The 16,554-nt window shown below is 38.5% G+C and overlaps 1 protein-coding gene across 1 annotated transcript; it reads left to right on the plus strand.

The window, feature by feature from the left end:
• The first annotated feature begins 359 nt into the window (after nucleotides 1-359).
• Nucleotides 360-16,384, plus strand: otoa (otoancorin). Its single transcript, XM_028470862.1, has 29 exons — nucleotides 360-458; nucleotides 1,646-1,717; nucleotides 1,816-1,874; nucleotides 3,467-3,488; nucleotides 3,673-3,721; nucleotides 3,887-4,025; nucleotides 4,106-4,168; nucleotides 4,244-4,428; nucleotides 4,502-4,638; nucleotides 6,467-6,585; nucleotides 6,694-6,824; nucleotides 7,617-7,740; nucleotides 7,845-8,051; nucleotides 8,131-8,301; nucleotides 8,439-8,567; nucleotides 8,649-8,695; nucleotides 9,428-9,548; nucleotides 9,632-9,741; nucleotides 9,839-9,968; nucleotides 10,855-11,045; nucleotides 12,067-12,157; nucleotides 12,286-12,397; nucleotides 12,504-12,712; nucleotides 13,470-13,619; nucleotides 13,707-13,849; nucleotides 14,244-14,380; nucleotides 14,457-14,554; nucleotides 15,040-15,193; nucleotides 16,030-16,384. Exons 2-29 carry the CDS (start codon nucleotides 1,660-1,662, stop codon nucleotides 16,110-16,112), a joined length of 3,369 nt encoding a protein of 1,122 aa, XP_028326663.1. The 5' UTR covers nucleotides 360-458; nucleotides 1,646-1,659; the 3' UTR covers nucleotides 16,113-16,384.
• Nucleotides 16,385-16,554: the final 170 nt, after the last annotated feature.

The following is a 16,554-nucleotide window of genomic DNA, read 5'->3' on the forward strand; positions in this document are numbered from 1 at the left end:
TTTGGACCATAAAGTGCAAGCTCCATAACATTTTTTCTGCTTTTTATTTTAAAGAATTGTAACTAAAAATGTAGCCAACTCCATGTGTATTCTTAGTCTGCTATTGTCTGCTCACATGCATTGTTTTGATAAATGACATTAACCACATACTTTTAGCTTTGTCAACACATTTCTGATTTGTAAAATACATTTTTAAAAGAAGCTCTGTCCCGTATGTCTCATATGTCTCGTATGTCTCGTATGTCTCGGGTCTCCACCCATGCACTTCGTGCGCACACGCACTCATTACGACCGCACAATACATGCACCTGCTGTGGCAGTAAAAAACAGGTAAACTCCACCCATCTCCATCAGACTTGAGAAACAGCCTTAGAGAGAAGACTGTGTTATCACTGGGTCTGTGTCCTGTTTTAAACAACAGTTTTCCCATCAGGGATCAGAAAGAGGACACAAACAGTGTAAGTACAAAAATCTCTGACTTTAACAAACCTTTAAGAAGTTTATGAAATTTCAATGTCAAAATAAGGCTAGAATCACATTTTGTTTGCAGTCTTAGCTTTGCTGTTGTGCTTTGTTGATGCATGTATTGTTCTTGTTTTCATGGCAAAAAATAATGTGCATATGTGAAGATGCTGTGATGCTTTATTTATTTTTCCCCTAGCTTTCCAAAACTGTTTAAGTTTAGATTTCTTTAAGTTTTGTCACTACGAAATATCCAAATTAAATAAAAAGATAAAGAGAGGAGCTACAAATTGTGGTGAAATATTTTCCGGTACATCCCGTTCCATCACGAGCCTGTTTTCCACAGCATGTCATTCTCACAAAATCCCATGGGTGAAGGAACTTAGAGGTTTACTAGGAAGTACTAGGCGATTAACCCTTAGAGGGGGAAAGTCGTCTTTATCACAAATTTGATGGTGAATCTCATTTGGTCCCATGATGATTGGACACCCACAACACAATCATGACACAGTAAAAATAGGAATTAATTGGAGGATTTAAAACTGAATTTATACAATTTACTATATTTATTTTTTGTCATGGAACATATCTACAATACTACTATCCCTATGATGCCACAGGGCATTTGATAATTCCAGTAGGGGATGCACAGCAGAGCTAAACATTTTAAAAACAACATTCACCAGCACACAATATTTAAAATTCATCCAGGCAGACATGAGACTATACGGGAAGTTGAACATCAGTTTTTATGGCCACAAGGCACCATTTCTTTCCTTCATCAAATCGCCTCTGAAAAGCTCCGCAGAGAGCACAAAAAACCCTTAAAGCAGCAATTCTCAATTGGTGGATTGGGACCCAAAAGTGGGCCCGGACCTGTACTGGGTGGGTCAAAAATAGATAAATACTTGTGTCTCTCATGTTGGACTTGTCTTTTATTTTGAAATAAACTTTTTTTTTTGACAGGTATGCTGTGAAATGCATGTTGCACAGGAAAATATATAAATTTATGTTTAAAAAAATATATTGTGTGTGTTTTCAACAGCTATTTTTGAAAAACTAAATTTGATTGGTTGCGATTTAATGACCGTGGTAAAATGTTAGTCCCAGGGTGAGACCAGTTGAGAACCCCTGCCTTAAAGGATTAGAATTGACATAAACATGTAATATGTTTGATTGAAAGGCAGAGCCCTCAGGATGACCTTTATAAAGGGAGGCAGTTTCCTCCTGCTGCTCCTGGCCTGTGCAGTGTTGGGTAAGAGCAGAACCCAACACTAAAGTGTCAAATGTTTCCAGTGTCTGTCTGTGTGTGCATACGCCCGTATTGATGCTCTGATAATGCTGTCCACATAGCTGAGCATCACAAACCCATGGGCAAAGATAACAGGCACTTCAAGATCGTCAAGTCTCTCGTAAGCAACTTACAGTCAGTCAGTTTTTTTAACAGAGTTATTCATGAATTTGTTAATCAAATTTTTGGGTCATTCCATGTCATTTCACAAATGGCCCATGCACTTCGGTCTAAAACAAATTCTGAAATTTTTACCAAATTAATTAAATTCAATTCAACTTTATTTGTGAAGCACAATTTACAAGAAAGTCATCTCAATGCGCTTACCAAAATATAAAATTCATTATAAGAAATAAAAAAAAACAACAAGATCCACATGAACAAGCATTGTGCGACAGTGAGAAGAAACAACTCCCTTTTAACAGGAAGAATTCTCCAGCAGAACCAGGTTCAGAGCTGGCAGCCATCTGCGTCGAATGGTTGGGGTTAGTGGACAGAAGGACCAACAGAACAGGATAGAGAGAGAGAACATCAGAGTGTCCCAGACTAGTTGAGCCGTGAACCACAGATCAGGAACTGCCACCATCAGCTTCATGACATATGAAACAGAAAAAAGAGAGAGAAGGGTGAGGAGAAGGCACTGACTGCAGAAAAACATGATACAGTATTATAAAGTCAGCCTGTCATGGCCTTGGGTCTAGTCAGCACTCATTGTAAAGGTGACAAATCTCTTCCCGTTTATTGGTAAGCTAACAGCGACTCCAAGGTCTGTAAATGCAATCGTTTATAGACGAGCCCATGTCCGCTCTAGCGGTTAGGTTGTGTTATGATTCAGTCCTGTTTATGTGGACTGTAAATCATAACCAGCTGAATATGTGTTTTTTTTTGTTTGTTTTTTTACCAAATTAAATAAAAAATTAGAATTTTTTTTACCAAATTACCAAATTAAAAAAAATTCAGAAATTTTTACCAAATTACCAAATTGTTCCAAATTTTACCAAAAAGTTCCATGATTATTCAATAGGCACTGGCACACTATACATTTTTTGTTAAATCGAATGAACACTTTTTGAGATATGGCCAATTTAGTGAGGAGGGTATGTGTCGATTTTCGCACGTCCTTATTTTTCTTCCATTTCAGCTTCCAATACCTCAGGAACTACATCACATAGAAAAGTGAAATTTGATATAGTAATACAGCTTCACCTACTATCCCAGAATATATAAAAATATCTAATATACATTCTATCTGGTGGAAATGCCAGCCCGAAACCCTGACAAACTTTTTCCCAATTTTGAGGGGCTGGCATGTCCCCCAAATAAGATGTGTAACAGACAATTTTGTATATTCTGAGAGAGTAGGGGGAGCTGTATTAGGATACCAAATTTTAGTTTCCTATGTGGTGTAATTTTTGAGATATTGGAAGCTTAAAATGGAAAAAAATAAAAAAAATAAGGACACAAACCCCTCTCACTAAATTGTCCATACCTCAAAAATAGTTCATTCAATGAAACCACAAAAATTACAGATTGTCAATTGAATTATAAAAGAACAATTGGCAAAAATGTCTGAATTGTTTGAGACCGAAGTGTGTGGAATGTGCTTAAAATGTGTTGAAATCACATAGAACCCCTTTCTTTAATTTGCTATAAAACATTTAACATCATAGCTAACCTCTGTCTGTGCTTTTGTTCAACTGTCTTTCTCTGCAGATGAAAGAATGTCAGGCAAAGGGTGAGATCACTTTAAATTAAGCTTTCATTGAATGTCTGTGTGTTTGTGTGCATGAACAAAATAGGATGAAATCAAACATACTACTGAAATTGGTCGAAGTGCTTTATGAGCATTTGTTTGTGCTGTTTACCATTTTCAATAAAAGCCATAAATAACCTAAGCAAACCAAGGATTTTTGTTGCAGGTTATGCGGCACCAAAGCAGTCACAGCTTGAGTTTATCTTCAGTAGCAGGTAAACCACAGCCAGAGCCACAAAGTTAACCGCAGCAGGTTTATTTTGTAGTTGTAAAACTACAAATCCGTAATATAACAGAAATTTTAAAGTGGCAGTCGTCTACCAAAGTAAAAAAAAAAAAAATGATATAAGTGAAGAAGAAGCTGTCTTTATTTATTTCAGTGACGAATCGATGGAGAACGGCGATAACGAGCCACCCAAAACACTTGCACAAATCTTTCTCCATGTCCTGGATTCTGTCAATGAAGACAAAAGCAAAGCCGGTCACAATCAGTTCCCTGTGGATGCTCCAGATAAAATGGTGAATATGCATCCTCTAACCAACACAAGCCATGTTCTTGGATTTTATAAATATCACCTTGGTTGTATTTTCTGTTCCAGAGAAACAAAATGTGGAATTGCAGCAACCTTCCCATCATGGTCAAGAAAATAAACAGCAGCTCTGTCAGTACATAACTGCCTGTGTTTTAGGACAAAGGAACGTTGTTCATTGTTCCTGATTCATGTCTGTTTTTGCAGGAGTCCACTGCATGCTACTTACGAGCCTTCATGGCTCCTTTGTGTCTGGCTGCACTGATGACACAGTGCGACGACCTCGACTCAGACGACCACCAAGCGCTGCTTTGGTGTGCCAGAATAATCGTGCCAGAGAAACCCCTTTTGAAATTAAGTAGCAACATCAAAGAAGAAAACTTTAAACCAATGTATGTGGATTATAATTTGTGTGTGTCTACATGGCTCTGTTTGAAATAAAACTCCAAATCCTTTTGGCTGCAGGATGGAGATGCTACAGAGTTTATTCAATTCATCGTCTGACTCTGACAAGACACAAGTTGCCAGATGGGCAAAAGAACAGATTCTCCAAAACAAATTCAACTGTACAACGAAACCGTCTGATTCCAGCTCAAGGAAAGGTCAGATTTATCTGTTGAAGAGGTGTAAAGAGTACTGATATATCCTACTCAAGTAGAAGTATTGCTACTTTATTGAAATTGTACTCAAGTACAAGTACAAGTAAGTCAGACATAAAATACTCAAGTACAAGTAAGAAGTAGCTCAATTAAATAGTTCGCAAAGTAAAAGTTACTCGTTACTTTCACCCCAACGGTTGTTTGTGGTAGTAAATCTTGCTCAGTGGGCGTGTGCTATAGCTGTTCTCACTCAACTTTCTTGAAGCCAAAATACGGCGCATCTTGCAAATTTGATGTCATTTGGAACCAAAGTCTGTGCAGTAGGGTCCGACAGGAGGAGCCCTGGTAACACGCCCTGCCCATTTAGCCTACTGCCCTGATGACTTACGCAGCCCAGCTACGCCAAGAACATACTGTAAGTATCTTTCCCACAGGAAAATACTTACAGTGCTTTTTTGCGCGCCTGCAGTTATGCGCTTCTCTCCTGTGCGTATTCTCCGGTCCAGGTTCCTGACACGCCCACCGCGCTTAAGTATATCAAAAGCACCTAGTAGGTCGATGAAGGCGGTCTGAAACAATGGAGGCGGACTGGGCTATGATGTCATTTCTTTTTAGGCTGTTTAGAAATCATGGAGCATGGAGTTTTCCCAATGCTTGTAAATGTCATTGAAATTTGTGAAAATGATAAAGCGCACTTCTAATTTGAAATGCCTGCGTGACCGAGTGTGATGCGATGGAGGTATGAGGAAATAATCCTGCAGAGCGTCCTGCTTTGATACAGAGGAGACAGAGGTGTTTGCAGTGAAACAGAACCATTGGCTTTCTACAAAATACGTAGTTTTAAATAAAAATTGTTTAATGCTTTATGAAGTTGATGTGAGTGAGTCTGAACTAAAGCTGATCCTCATTTAAATATGTGTGGGAACAGTTTCTTGTATCCATCGTCTTGTGCGCATTTCACCAACTTCTGTATATGACAGCTTGTTTCACTTATTATTTACTCTGTAGTGGATCAAACTGTGACTTTACGTTGGACATATTATGAAAATAGGAATGTCGAATAATCATGGAGAGAACTTTAACATCTGTCGGAGTTTAATTTGACGAGCAGCAGCCACGCAATGTGCAAAAAAGTGCAACATAAAACATTCAACAGCTTCAAAATCAATAAGAACGTTAATCGTGATAATAAAATCATCAACAAACACATTACATCAACAACAACATGACCAAAAAATCTCCCTCTCAATCATACGCAGTAGAGAAAAAAAGTGCCTTTAACTTTGATTTAAAAATGTTCACGTGATGCTGACTTCAGCTCTGCTGGCAGTTTGTTCCACTTCTTTGCAGCATAACAACTAAAAGCAGCATCACCATATTTAGTGTGAGCTCTGGGCTCCACTATCTGACCTGTGTCCATAGATCTGAGAGACCTGCTGGGTTCATACCTGACTAACATCTCACTGATGTATTCTGGACCAAACCCATTCACACATTTATACACCAGCAGCAGAACTTTAAAGTCTATTGATGCTCTTTTGGGGGATTTCTATTAGAAAATCATTACAATAGTCCAGTCTGCTGGAGATAAAAGCATGGACCAGTTTCTCCTGATCTTTCTGACTTATGAAACCTTTCACCTTAAACACCAATAGTCCAATATATAGCAAGAAACGGTTCGGATAGCATGGCAAATACTAGAGAAGTGTGTGCAACAGAATGCTGTGGGTTGAATCTCCAGCCTTGCTGACTAGAATTTCCCACTGATCTGTAAACTTTTTTTTTTTTTAAATCATGAATGTTCTTTGTCACCAATTTGTTTATAATGCAGGGATTAAGGATCGTTGCAAATCTCAAGTGAAATGGTTGGATTCTGAAAAGATGAACATACTGGGCTGCTTTTCCCTTTATTTCACATCAGAGGATATTGCATCTTCTCCCAAAGAGAAGGTAAAAAAAGGGGTTCATCACTGAAGGTTAAAAAGTAGAAGAAACTGGAGCACAAATATTCTGTGTTCTTCCCACTATATTGTTGGTTTCTCTTCCTTTTCCTTGCAGCTGTGTGAACTTATTCGCTTAGGATGCTTCAAATCCTTAAAGGATAAGCCCAAACCCAGCTGGGCTAAAATGTTTCTGCAAAAATACAAAGAGTGCTTCCCTGGAGAAGAGTTACAAGAACATGTGGATGAGTATGCTGCTATATGAGTCTCATCATGCAAAACATGTCCCAGAAATGTCATTACCTCCAATCCTCAACGACTGTATGATAGGAAAATGATATGGTGAAGGTTAGCAGGATGCACAAACTGTAGTTTAAAAGTTATTGTGTATCAATAAAATTGTATCTAACCACGAACAATCAAACTCAAAAAGTTCTGACACTTTTTTCAGACTTTAGCTTCCTTTTTGACACTTTTATCAAATTTATGTCCTTTTTTTGGCCACTTTTCATCCAAATGAGCTAACTTTTGCCCAATAAATACTGCTTGTTTTATTTTTTTCCCTACATTTTGCCTCTTTATTTGCCCATTTTTTGGCCACTCTTATTTGTTTTTGGCCCATTTTAGTCACTTAACACTCTATTCTTGCCATGTTTTTGCCACTTTTGGACCATTTTTGGCCACCATTTACCATGTCTGCCTCCACTCGCTCGTCAAAATAACAAAAAAAACAAACGTAGTGGACCAAACCAGCACACTTCAGATCAACGGCCCATCGGGATGATGCCCGGTTTGCAAGATGGCCACTAACACCCCTGCCTGATTCCCTTAATTTTGAGACAAAGCCACAAGTTCTCACAAATTCATCAGGGATGTGTCAATAATTCTAGGATGTAGCAGATTAGAACATTTTGAATAGGGACTATAAAAAGGTCTTATGTGATCTGAAACTGAACTAACTTGGCCCTTGTGTTTGAACCATGGGAAGAATTGTATTGGGAGGTTTTTACATGGTTATCACGCTTCCTCTGCTCTCTCCAGGCTCGGGCCTCTGGCTTGTTATCTTGACGATGATTTAGTCTCAAAAGTCATTGTCGGCAGGAACAGCACTTCATCAGAATTACTTCATCAGTTTGAACACTGTCACAAGCCAACTATGAGAAAAGTAAAGCCCGCTTGTTTCACACTTATTTTCCTCCTTCTTTTCCAAAAGTGTGAATAAATCTCATTTTGACTAACTCCTTTCTTTTTGTCTTCTAATGACTAAAGCGGATGAAGCAGTTTGTCAACCTCCTGCTTTCAAATGCCAGCAATGCACTAAAATTGCAGGACCTGCATGAGATTATGCATTTTCTGTCTCAGAAACAGATTTCTGCCCTCCCTGACCACATCCTTGATGCGGTTCTCAAAATCAAGTCTCTAAAGTGGACGCGTGGTCAGGAGTGTCTTTTGGTTAGGAAACAGAATGCAGACAAGGTAAGCCTGTAGAGCTAGCATGGCGTTTGTAATGTTTGCCTTTTAAATCTAACACCCTCTACATTCTGCCTCTCTATAGTGTGATGAAATGTCAGTCAAGAACCTAACTGTGCTCCAGTCACTTTTACACGGTTTGCCAGTTTGTATTTTCAAGAAGTTAAAAGCTGAGGAGTTCCTGGAGGACTTGGATGCTCATGAGGGCTGGTGTGAGACAATGACGAAGGCGCAACTTCAGGCCTTAATGAAGGAAGTATGTAGAGAAAGATGAAAATAAATAGTGAATAAATTTACTAGTACTTGCACTGTAATGGATAAACAGGATTGACACATAAAGCACATAAAGTGGTATTACCAGGGACCAAATTTCAGATCTATGCTTTCCTGTAGATGATACCTTATCTGCTGAAGAAAAGGCTTCCAAGGTGTTTGCCTTGTATTGCATCCCTTATCAGCCTTCAGAATAAAAGCATCAACTCTTTGGATGAAGTGGAGAAAAACACCTGGTGCAAAACTCAGGTATTGTCTTAGTATGTTTATCTCTCTGTTGTCAGTGATTTTTCCATATGTTTATATATCTTTGTTTGTTTCTTTACACAGGCAGCCTATTGGGTGAAGAAGACAGAAGGAAAGCTGCCTGTGTTTGAGTAAGATTTATTGAAATAACACAATTAAGTAACCTCAGTGAAGAAACTCTACCTGAAACAAAAAAGGGCATTTTTGAATATATGACATGATTAGAAACCATTATTTTATATTTTCTTTAATGTCATTTCATTTACTTTTTTCTTTGAATTAGGACATTACATATGAATCAATGTGTCAGCCAACAGCATCAACATAAATATGCCAGAGTTGGCACAACAGCTGAATTTCATCCACTGTCTTAAGGCAGGTAAACGTGATTTAACATACAGATGAACAATAACATTTAACATACAGTTAAGCAACATGGCACAATGAGACAAACATTAAACTGACTGACGACAGAAAATATAATACCACATATACTATTTATAATAAATGAACAACTGTCAGGCGTTCAAAGAGTCCAATAATAAAGTACAATATTATCTGGGTGCATGACTGGTTTGTTTTCAAACAGTTTTTAAGAACTGCTTTGATGGTTGGGTAATTGCCACAGTTTCTGATGTATTTATTACTTAACTCGTTAAATCTGCTGTTTTTATGTTTCCTTAACACTTTTTTTACTTAACACAAATTTGGGAAAATTAACCTCAAACACTATGTTTTTGGGGTTCTTAGAACAAATGGAGATGGGTGAAAAATAGCATGACATGGGACCTTTAAAGAGTACGATGCATGCCCTTGTTGCTGTTTCCTTTTGTTCAATGTGCTCACATTCTCTGTTATGACAGGAAGCTGCGTTCATCCATTCAGGGTTTTGGTTGTGAATGGATTGAGAAGCTCAACAAATCTGTTTTACTAGAGTGGGTCAAAGCCATTACCAATAACTCACAATGGCTCTCCAAGTCTCAGGTAGGGTTTTATTCTCTTTAATATCTTTAGCCTACACAAGCTATAACAACAGTGTATCTCCTGATAAATAAACACATTTTCAGGCCAGATGTTCTGCCAACGCCTTTTTTAAAACAAAGAACGAGAACTACTTTAAAACCATCACTGAGGAGGAACTTGAAGCAATCCCCACATTCATACTTCTCTTTCTGAGGTACATAAAATGCAACCTTTTTTATTGTTTTTTTTTTTTTTTACACATAAATGTTTTTTTAAAACCAAGAAGCTGATCTCCTACCTACTTTCCACAGGCAGGAGTTGCCAGACTCTGTGTGTCCTACTTTCATTGAGAAGATGGGAAAGGCCGACCTGAGCTTATTGCCTAATCGTGAACGATCTCGTCGTACACTGGCTGACAAAGCTCTGCACTGCGTAGCAAATGTGAATACAAAAACAAGAGCACAAACCAAATATCCTGTTTGCCAGATATTGGCAGATATTTGGATCAGTGATCCTGATCATGGTATCATGATTCATGATCATTCACACTTTAAAGGCTTGGAAGAAAATCATATCCCCCTTATTAATGTTACAGTAGGTCCAAATGTATGGACACCCCATTTTTTTTATTTATTTTTTGAAATCGCCATGAAATGTGCAATCCAAATCCGGATCTGATCTAGATGAAACTCATTGGGGTAATTGATTAACCAGCCCAACATAACTGAGTCAAATGTCATAAAGATTAGTCAATTATTAAGCGAGTTATGAATTTTTTAAATTTGGCCAATTTGAGAGATACTGTAGGACTTTTGTTGACTTGTGAAACTGATCCAGAATCAGTATTTTGATCCAAATCTATGTATGGAATATCCCATGGCATAAGGTCTACCTTTGCTTAAAATGTTTAAAATTACAAATTAAAATCTTTTAAGTACTTTTATTGTAATCCTGAGAGACAAACAAACACATGAATAGATGAAAACATAACCTTCAGGCAGAGTGAACAATTAAAAAAGCTTTTTACTGACATTTTACTGACAGTAGAAATGTTAACTGGCAGAACAAGGAGCTTGTATGAAATAGGGAGAAAAAGAAAAAAACAGATTTTATTGGGAATCCTTCTTCTTTGGAATTTTGATTCAATTCAAATGTTGAGTCAAAATATGATTTGTTCAATGTTCAGGCCTTAAGGATGTGTTGATAAAACTCCAGTTCTGTTTACGTCTTTAGGCATGCACCTTCTGGTTTTTGTGTGTGTGTTCCCAGTGTGGGGTACAGACGTGATTAAATAGGCAGTGATTTCAACATTGTTGGTTGTTTGCAGGGGAGAAAGCTGTCTGAGCTGACCAAAGAGGACGTGCACAAACTTGGTTCAATGCTATGTGACCAGTCTCCTTCCAACTTGAAACTGCTGACAGAAGAAGTCCTCACTGAAACCTTTGAGTTGTTGGCTAACTGCAGTAACATATTCAAAGCCCACATGACAGAGATGAAGAAGCTGCTCCAGGCAATTGGGTACGCTGTGTTTCTGGGTTTAACCTTTGGTAAAGCAGAATTATTTAATGCTCTTGGACCCGTTGATAAAAAAGTTTTGTTGTCTTTTTATTTTTACAGATTTTATTGAATAAAATAATGGATGATTGTCGTAGGTCTGCATGCTTTTCTAAATCAGACATATCCAGCAGCTGGAATTTTAAAAAGTTGGATAACTTCTCCACTTTCTTTAAAAATACTTTTTTTTTTATCATTTCAGTCAGGATCACTTTAGTCAAATTATTTTAATTAGCATGCAGTTTAAAATTGGTGATGAGGCTCTGTTCTGGGACCTCTCTGCACTTTCAACTGCAGCATGGAAAGCCTGAAGCAAAAGGAGCTCCCCCTCGCTCTTCCATGAGCTACATGGAGAGGTATAAGCAGAGAGAGCGGTCAGCAGAACCCCCTGGAACAGAAGCACATACGTTAAATGGCAACAGGAGACATTGTTTGATTAGACGAAAGAAGAGGAGCTGGGGTGGGGGTGGGTTGCGAGGCGTTTGCGGACAACACATGCGGAAGTAGGCGTGTTGCAGTGGTTTAAATACAGACACTCGAACCAATGGGAAGCATGGAACATGATCAGCTGAATGATTAAATGAATTAGTTAATCATCTGGATGCTGTCAGTGGTTACAGCTACTGGCAGCTGAGGGGGCAGGGCTGGCTTGACGTTCATGCCTGCCTGAACTAACGCAATGCTCAATTTTTATCCCAGAGAATTAATATTATTCATGTTCATCTATTTCTGGTCTTAAAGTTGGTCAATATTGACTCGTGCATCAAGTCCTTCTGTGGTTAAATAAATCGCAAACTCTGTGGTCATTCCTAAAGTGATGAACAGAAACAGTTCCAAAGGAAGTGTTTGCTGTGTATGTATTTAAAGTGCTGTAAAATCTGATGTGGTTTGTGAACTGTATGTATGAGTGTGTTATTAGAGGACGAATGGCTGTAAAGTATTTTACTAAGAAACAACCATAACAAATGTCTCGTATTACTGACAGCAATTCTTCTACTTGGACACCTGAGAAGATGGAGAAATTTGGCGTTCTCGTTGTAAAAGATGATGAAGCCCTTTTCTTGCTGCCTAACAGAGTGCGTATCCACTCATTTAACCAACAAAAACTCAAATTCTTACTCGCTATTTTATGAAATTTGATTCTTTAGATTTATAAATGTATTGCTGTTTGGTAATATTGTCTCTGTTTCTCTCTGCGTTTCAGCCTTGGCTGAAAGATGTGTTGTATTTCCTAAGTGAGAAAATTCCTGCTCCTTCAGAAGCCCTGAAAAAGAAAGTCTTTGAGCTTGTCACCAACATTTCACTGACTGCAGCAGGTAGGAAAATTTGAGTTATTTGCATTAATGGAAAATACTGTAAAAAATAAATTTGTTGTATGTCCATAATTATTTTTCTATTCTTTATTTTTCGGTTACACCAAAGACTCTGGGGAGGCTGCCCCAGATGGTCAGGTTAGAGTTGTTCTCACAGAGAATCTGGTTGAAGAACTGGGACCAAGTAACTGCTACTGGCCATCGACACAGCTGGACACGATGACAGTCAGCACTTTTGAAGCCACTGTGGAAACGCTTGGAGAGTGTCCTTCATACCGTGCAGATCAGCTGGCTGTGCTCACTAAAAAAGCTATAGAGGTAAAATGGAGCTGTTCAGAAATATGTTTCAGTCAGGATTACTTTTGATAAATTATTTATTAGCATGCAGTTTAAATTTGGTGGTAAGGCTCTGTTCTGGGACTTCTCTACCCTGGAAAGCCAGAAGCAAAGGGAGCTCCCCCTCGCTCTTCCATGAGCTACATGGAAAGGCATAAGCAGAGAGAGTGGTCAGCAGGACCCCCTGGAACAGAAGCACAGACATTAGATGACCGTGACTAACTCTAACCAATGGGAAGCATGGAACATGATCAGATGGATGATAAACTGAATTTGGGGGATGATGCCGACAGTTGTTAACAGCTACTGTCAGCTGTTGGGGCTAGGCTAGCTTGACTTTCGTGCCACCCTGAACTAACGCAAAGCTAAATTCCAGGCATTCCAGCATGCAAAACTCTATGGGAATATTTACAGAGAATTCCATATTCTGCAAAAAGCTTTCATCCTTTTTCTCATCCATCACAGCTTGATGTAGGCAAAATAGTCAAAATTTTAATATGTAAATGTTTTTTCGCCACAATTTGTGTTTGTCCTGTGTTGTTTATTACAATATGTCAGCGGTAGAAGTGGCCCATAAGCTGCAGTCACATGTAGATTCATCCAACACAACCAAACACAACCGTGGACAATTCCTAAATCATTCTTTACTAGATTCAGTACGTGGAGAAAAAGCTTTAATATTCACATAGTCCAGCAGAGTGTGGAATGTCTGGATGGTTTTCTCCTGGTTTCTGTGCAGGTCTTTGGTCCAGTGTCACAGATGGATCGATGTCAGCTGGTGCAGCTGCACTGCATTGCTCGAGGCTTCTCTAACTCTGACCTTGAGTTGCTGCCTTTCTCCCTGAGCTCCCTGAAAGACATGGTCCACTGCGGATACACTGAGTCTCAGGTCATACTCAGAAGTTGAACTCACTCACATTCTCGGTTACTTTTGGTCATTGACTCCAAACTCCTGATGTTATCTTTGCGTACACAGATGGAGTCGGTGTGGAAAGGTATTGCAAAACGTTACAATCTGACAGTGCAGATGCTCGATGCTACAGACATTGTGGAACTGAACCAGTTCATATCTGGTCTTAGTGCCAGTGAGATCGCACAGCTCGATGTGGAGAGTTTCAGGTTTGTCAACTTTATTTATATAGCACATTTCATGTACAGGGTAATTCAAAGTGTTTTACCCAAAACAAAGAACAAGCATTACGGGTGAGGTATTTAAAATGAGGGTGCGTTGATATAGATAGACAGAAACTGAACGCTGCTTCTCTGCATTTGCTTTTTGTCCTGGAAACATAAAGCAGACCTGTCCCAGACGACCAGAGACCTCTAGATGGTTCGTAATGTAACAGAAGGTCGGAGATATATTTTGGTCCTGTACCATTTAGGGCTTTATAAGCCAGCAGTAGAACTTTAAGATTTTTAGACTGTGGGAGGACACTGTATGCAACGAGAACGTGCAAACTAGAGGGTAAGGTCTCTGTGTACTCACCACTACACCAGTGTGTTTCTGTCACAGGAACGCAGTGGGACAAATTAGCTGCTTTGAGTTATCCGACAAGAAAAAGCAGCAGCTGAGGAATCTGATTGTAGCTGTATTTGGAGATCCCAGCACATGGAGTGAAGCCCAAGTCAGCGCACTGGCCATCATCATCCGTGAGCATATTTCTTCCTCTGAAACAAAACAAAGAGAACTAAATGCTAAAACTCAACCACTACTTGTGACCCACAGCTCACCTGACAGAGGGCGACTGTGCCACTTTGAAAGAAAATGTGTTACCGTTTCTCAGAAAGTCATGCATCTCCCTCATTTCCCCGCTCAGCTTCAAAGTAAGAGACTTGTATTGTTTACAGACCACATAGTGATGTCATTATGTAGCATTTACAGTTGTCTAGAAATACCAACTGTATTTTTCACTTGTAAAATAAAATTAAGCTAAGTCAAACAGATCCGACCATTTAAACGTAATCAGTGGATTAGTGCTTAAACTCCTGGAGGACCACAGTTCTACATGTTTAAATCAAACTAGTGCTCAAACACTCATAGTCGCATGCTTATTCATTAGAGGCAAACACGCTAAAAACATTGATTATGGTATATTTGCACGCTTGTCGGATGCTAAACTGGTTGTGTCTGGTCAATTGTTCATCTTTGTGCGTGCACTCAAGTTACAGCACATTTTTACACATGCAAACCTTTAGAAAATGAGGCCCACAGAATGCAAAGCTACCCTGTTAGTGCTGTTTGATTTATGGAAACACACCAAGCTCCATGTGATGTGGGATTCAGCTGTTGTTTGTGGTTTTCCCTGTAGAAGTTCTCTGAGAACCAGCTAAAGGCTTTTGGGCCTGATAATGCTGAAATGGTAACCAGTTCCCAGCATGCAATGCTGAGCGCAAAACAACTGGCTGCGCTGGAAGAAGCAGAAACTGGATCTGATGAACTCGTACTGAACTCCGTACAATCAAGTGAGACAAAAGTCCAAGTTCTTCAGTGCTAAAATATAGAGTGCAACTATTAATTTTGTGCTGCACCCCAAAATAAACACACAAAACGACGACAAAAATTACTCATAACATACAAAATAACATAAATACAAACAATAACCATAACAAAACTACACTAAACAACTTCAAATACAAACAAAACTACTAGACAGGAAATCCAGAATGAAAACTATCGGTACTACAGATATAGATCAGTCGCTGGCAGTCTGGAATTGTTCCAGGCTACAAAAATACACAAATTCAGAAAAAAAATACACAAAATGACAAAGAAATACAAAAATGACAGAAAATACTATATACAAAATTACAACAGACTAAAATATTCTGTTTTTTCCTGTTCATACGCAGATTGGACTTTTTATTCTCATTGCTTCATAAATGTTAAAGGGTACCTGTAGTGACCCGGCCTGGCCGATGAAAGCAAGTGCGTCATATCCTGTCCAAAATGGCAGCTCTCGATAGTTTAATGCCCGACAGCATGAAATTATTCTAAAAAAAAGTCCCCTTAATGTGTTTTTTATTAAAAAAAAAGAAAGAAAAAAGGTGCAGATATTTTGTCTATTGGTAATACATTAAACACATTTTTTGTTATACATTTTCACTACAGGTACCGTTTAATAATGTAGCCCTCAGATTAGATGGACACATTTTTGTGGCCAGTGATACAACTCTGGTCGACTGTATTTTATTTCACCAGACAGAATATTATTTTCTTAAACTTTGCTGTATGCAACTCATCTAATAATAAAATGAAGAAAAGCTAACTTCTTTACCTTGACATTGACCTCTGTGTGCAGGAGCTCCGTTGCTGAATGTGGAGGGGGTCGTGGCCTTTTCCAAGCCTCTCCTTTTCTTCTTCATGGGATTTATGTTGCTCTGAGAACTGTTAGCACATCACACCGCTAACACGCTAAAGCTCAGCCTAGCATACACACTGTAACCTGTGCAACACATGTAGGTGTAACGTTACAGTAACACAATTACTCCAAATATCAACATTCTGTGATGTTTATGTAAAAGTATATTTTAGAATAAAAAGAGAAATATTTATCATTTAATGCTTATTTATCCTCTGAATGGGTAAATATTTAATAGGTAATAAATGAACAAATTAAATAAACAGAGGTAATAATTAGATAATAATCTGTTTATCTGTTCTGTTTCAGTGAGTGGGAAACTGAACACAATTAAATGAAATATTAAACACAAAAAAAAGGTGTGATGTGATTTATTCTATGGGTTCAATCGGAGAATAAGCAAAAACACACATTAAAAGTCATAAACTGTTCTCACTGAGAGTTTGTGTTTGTGTGGACTAAAAA

The sequence above is a fragment of the Gouania willdenowi genome, chromosome 16 (assembly GCF_900634775.1).
Source record: "Gouania willdenowi chromosome 16, fGouWil2.1, whole genome shotgun sequence".
Taxonomy (NCBI): Eukaryota; Metazoa; Chordata; class Actinopteri; order Blenniiformes; family Gobiesocidae; genus Gouania; species Gouania willdenowi.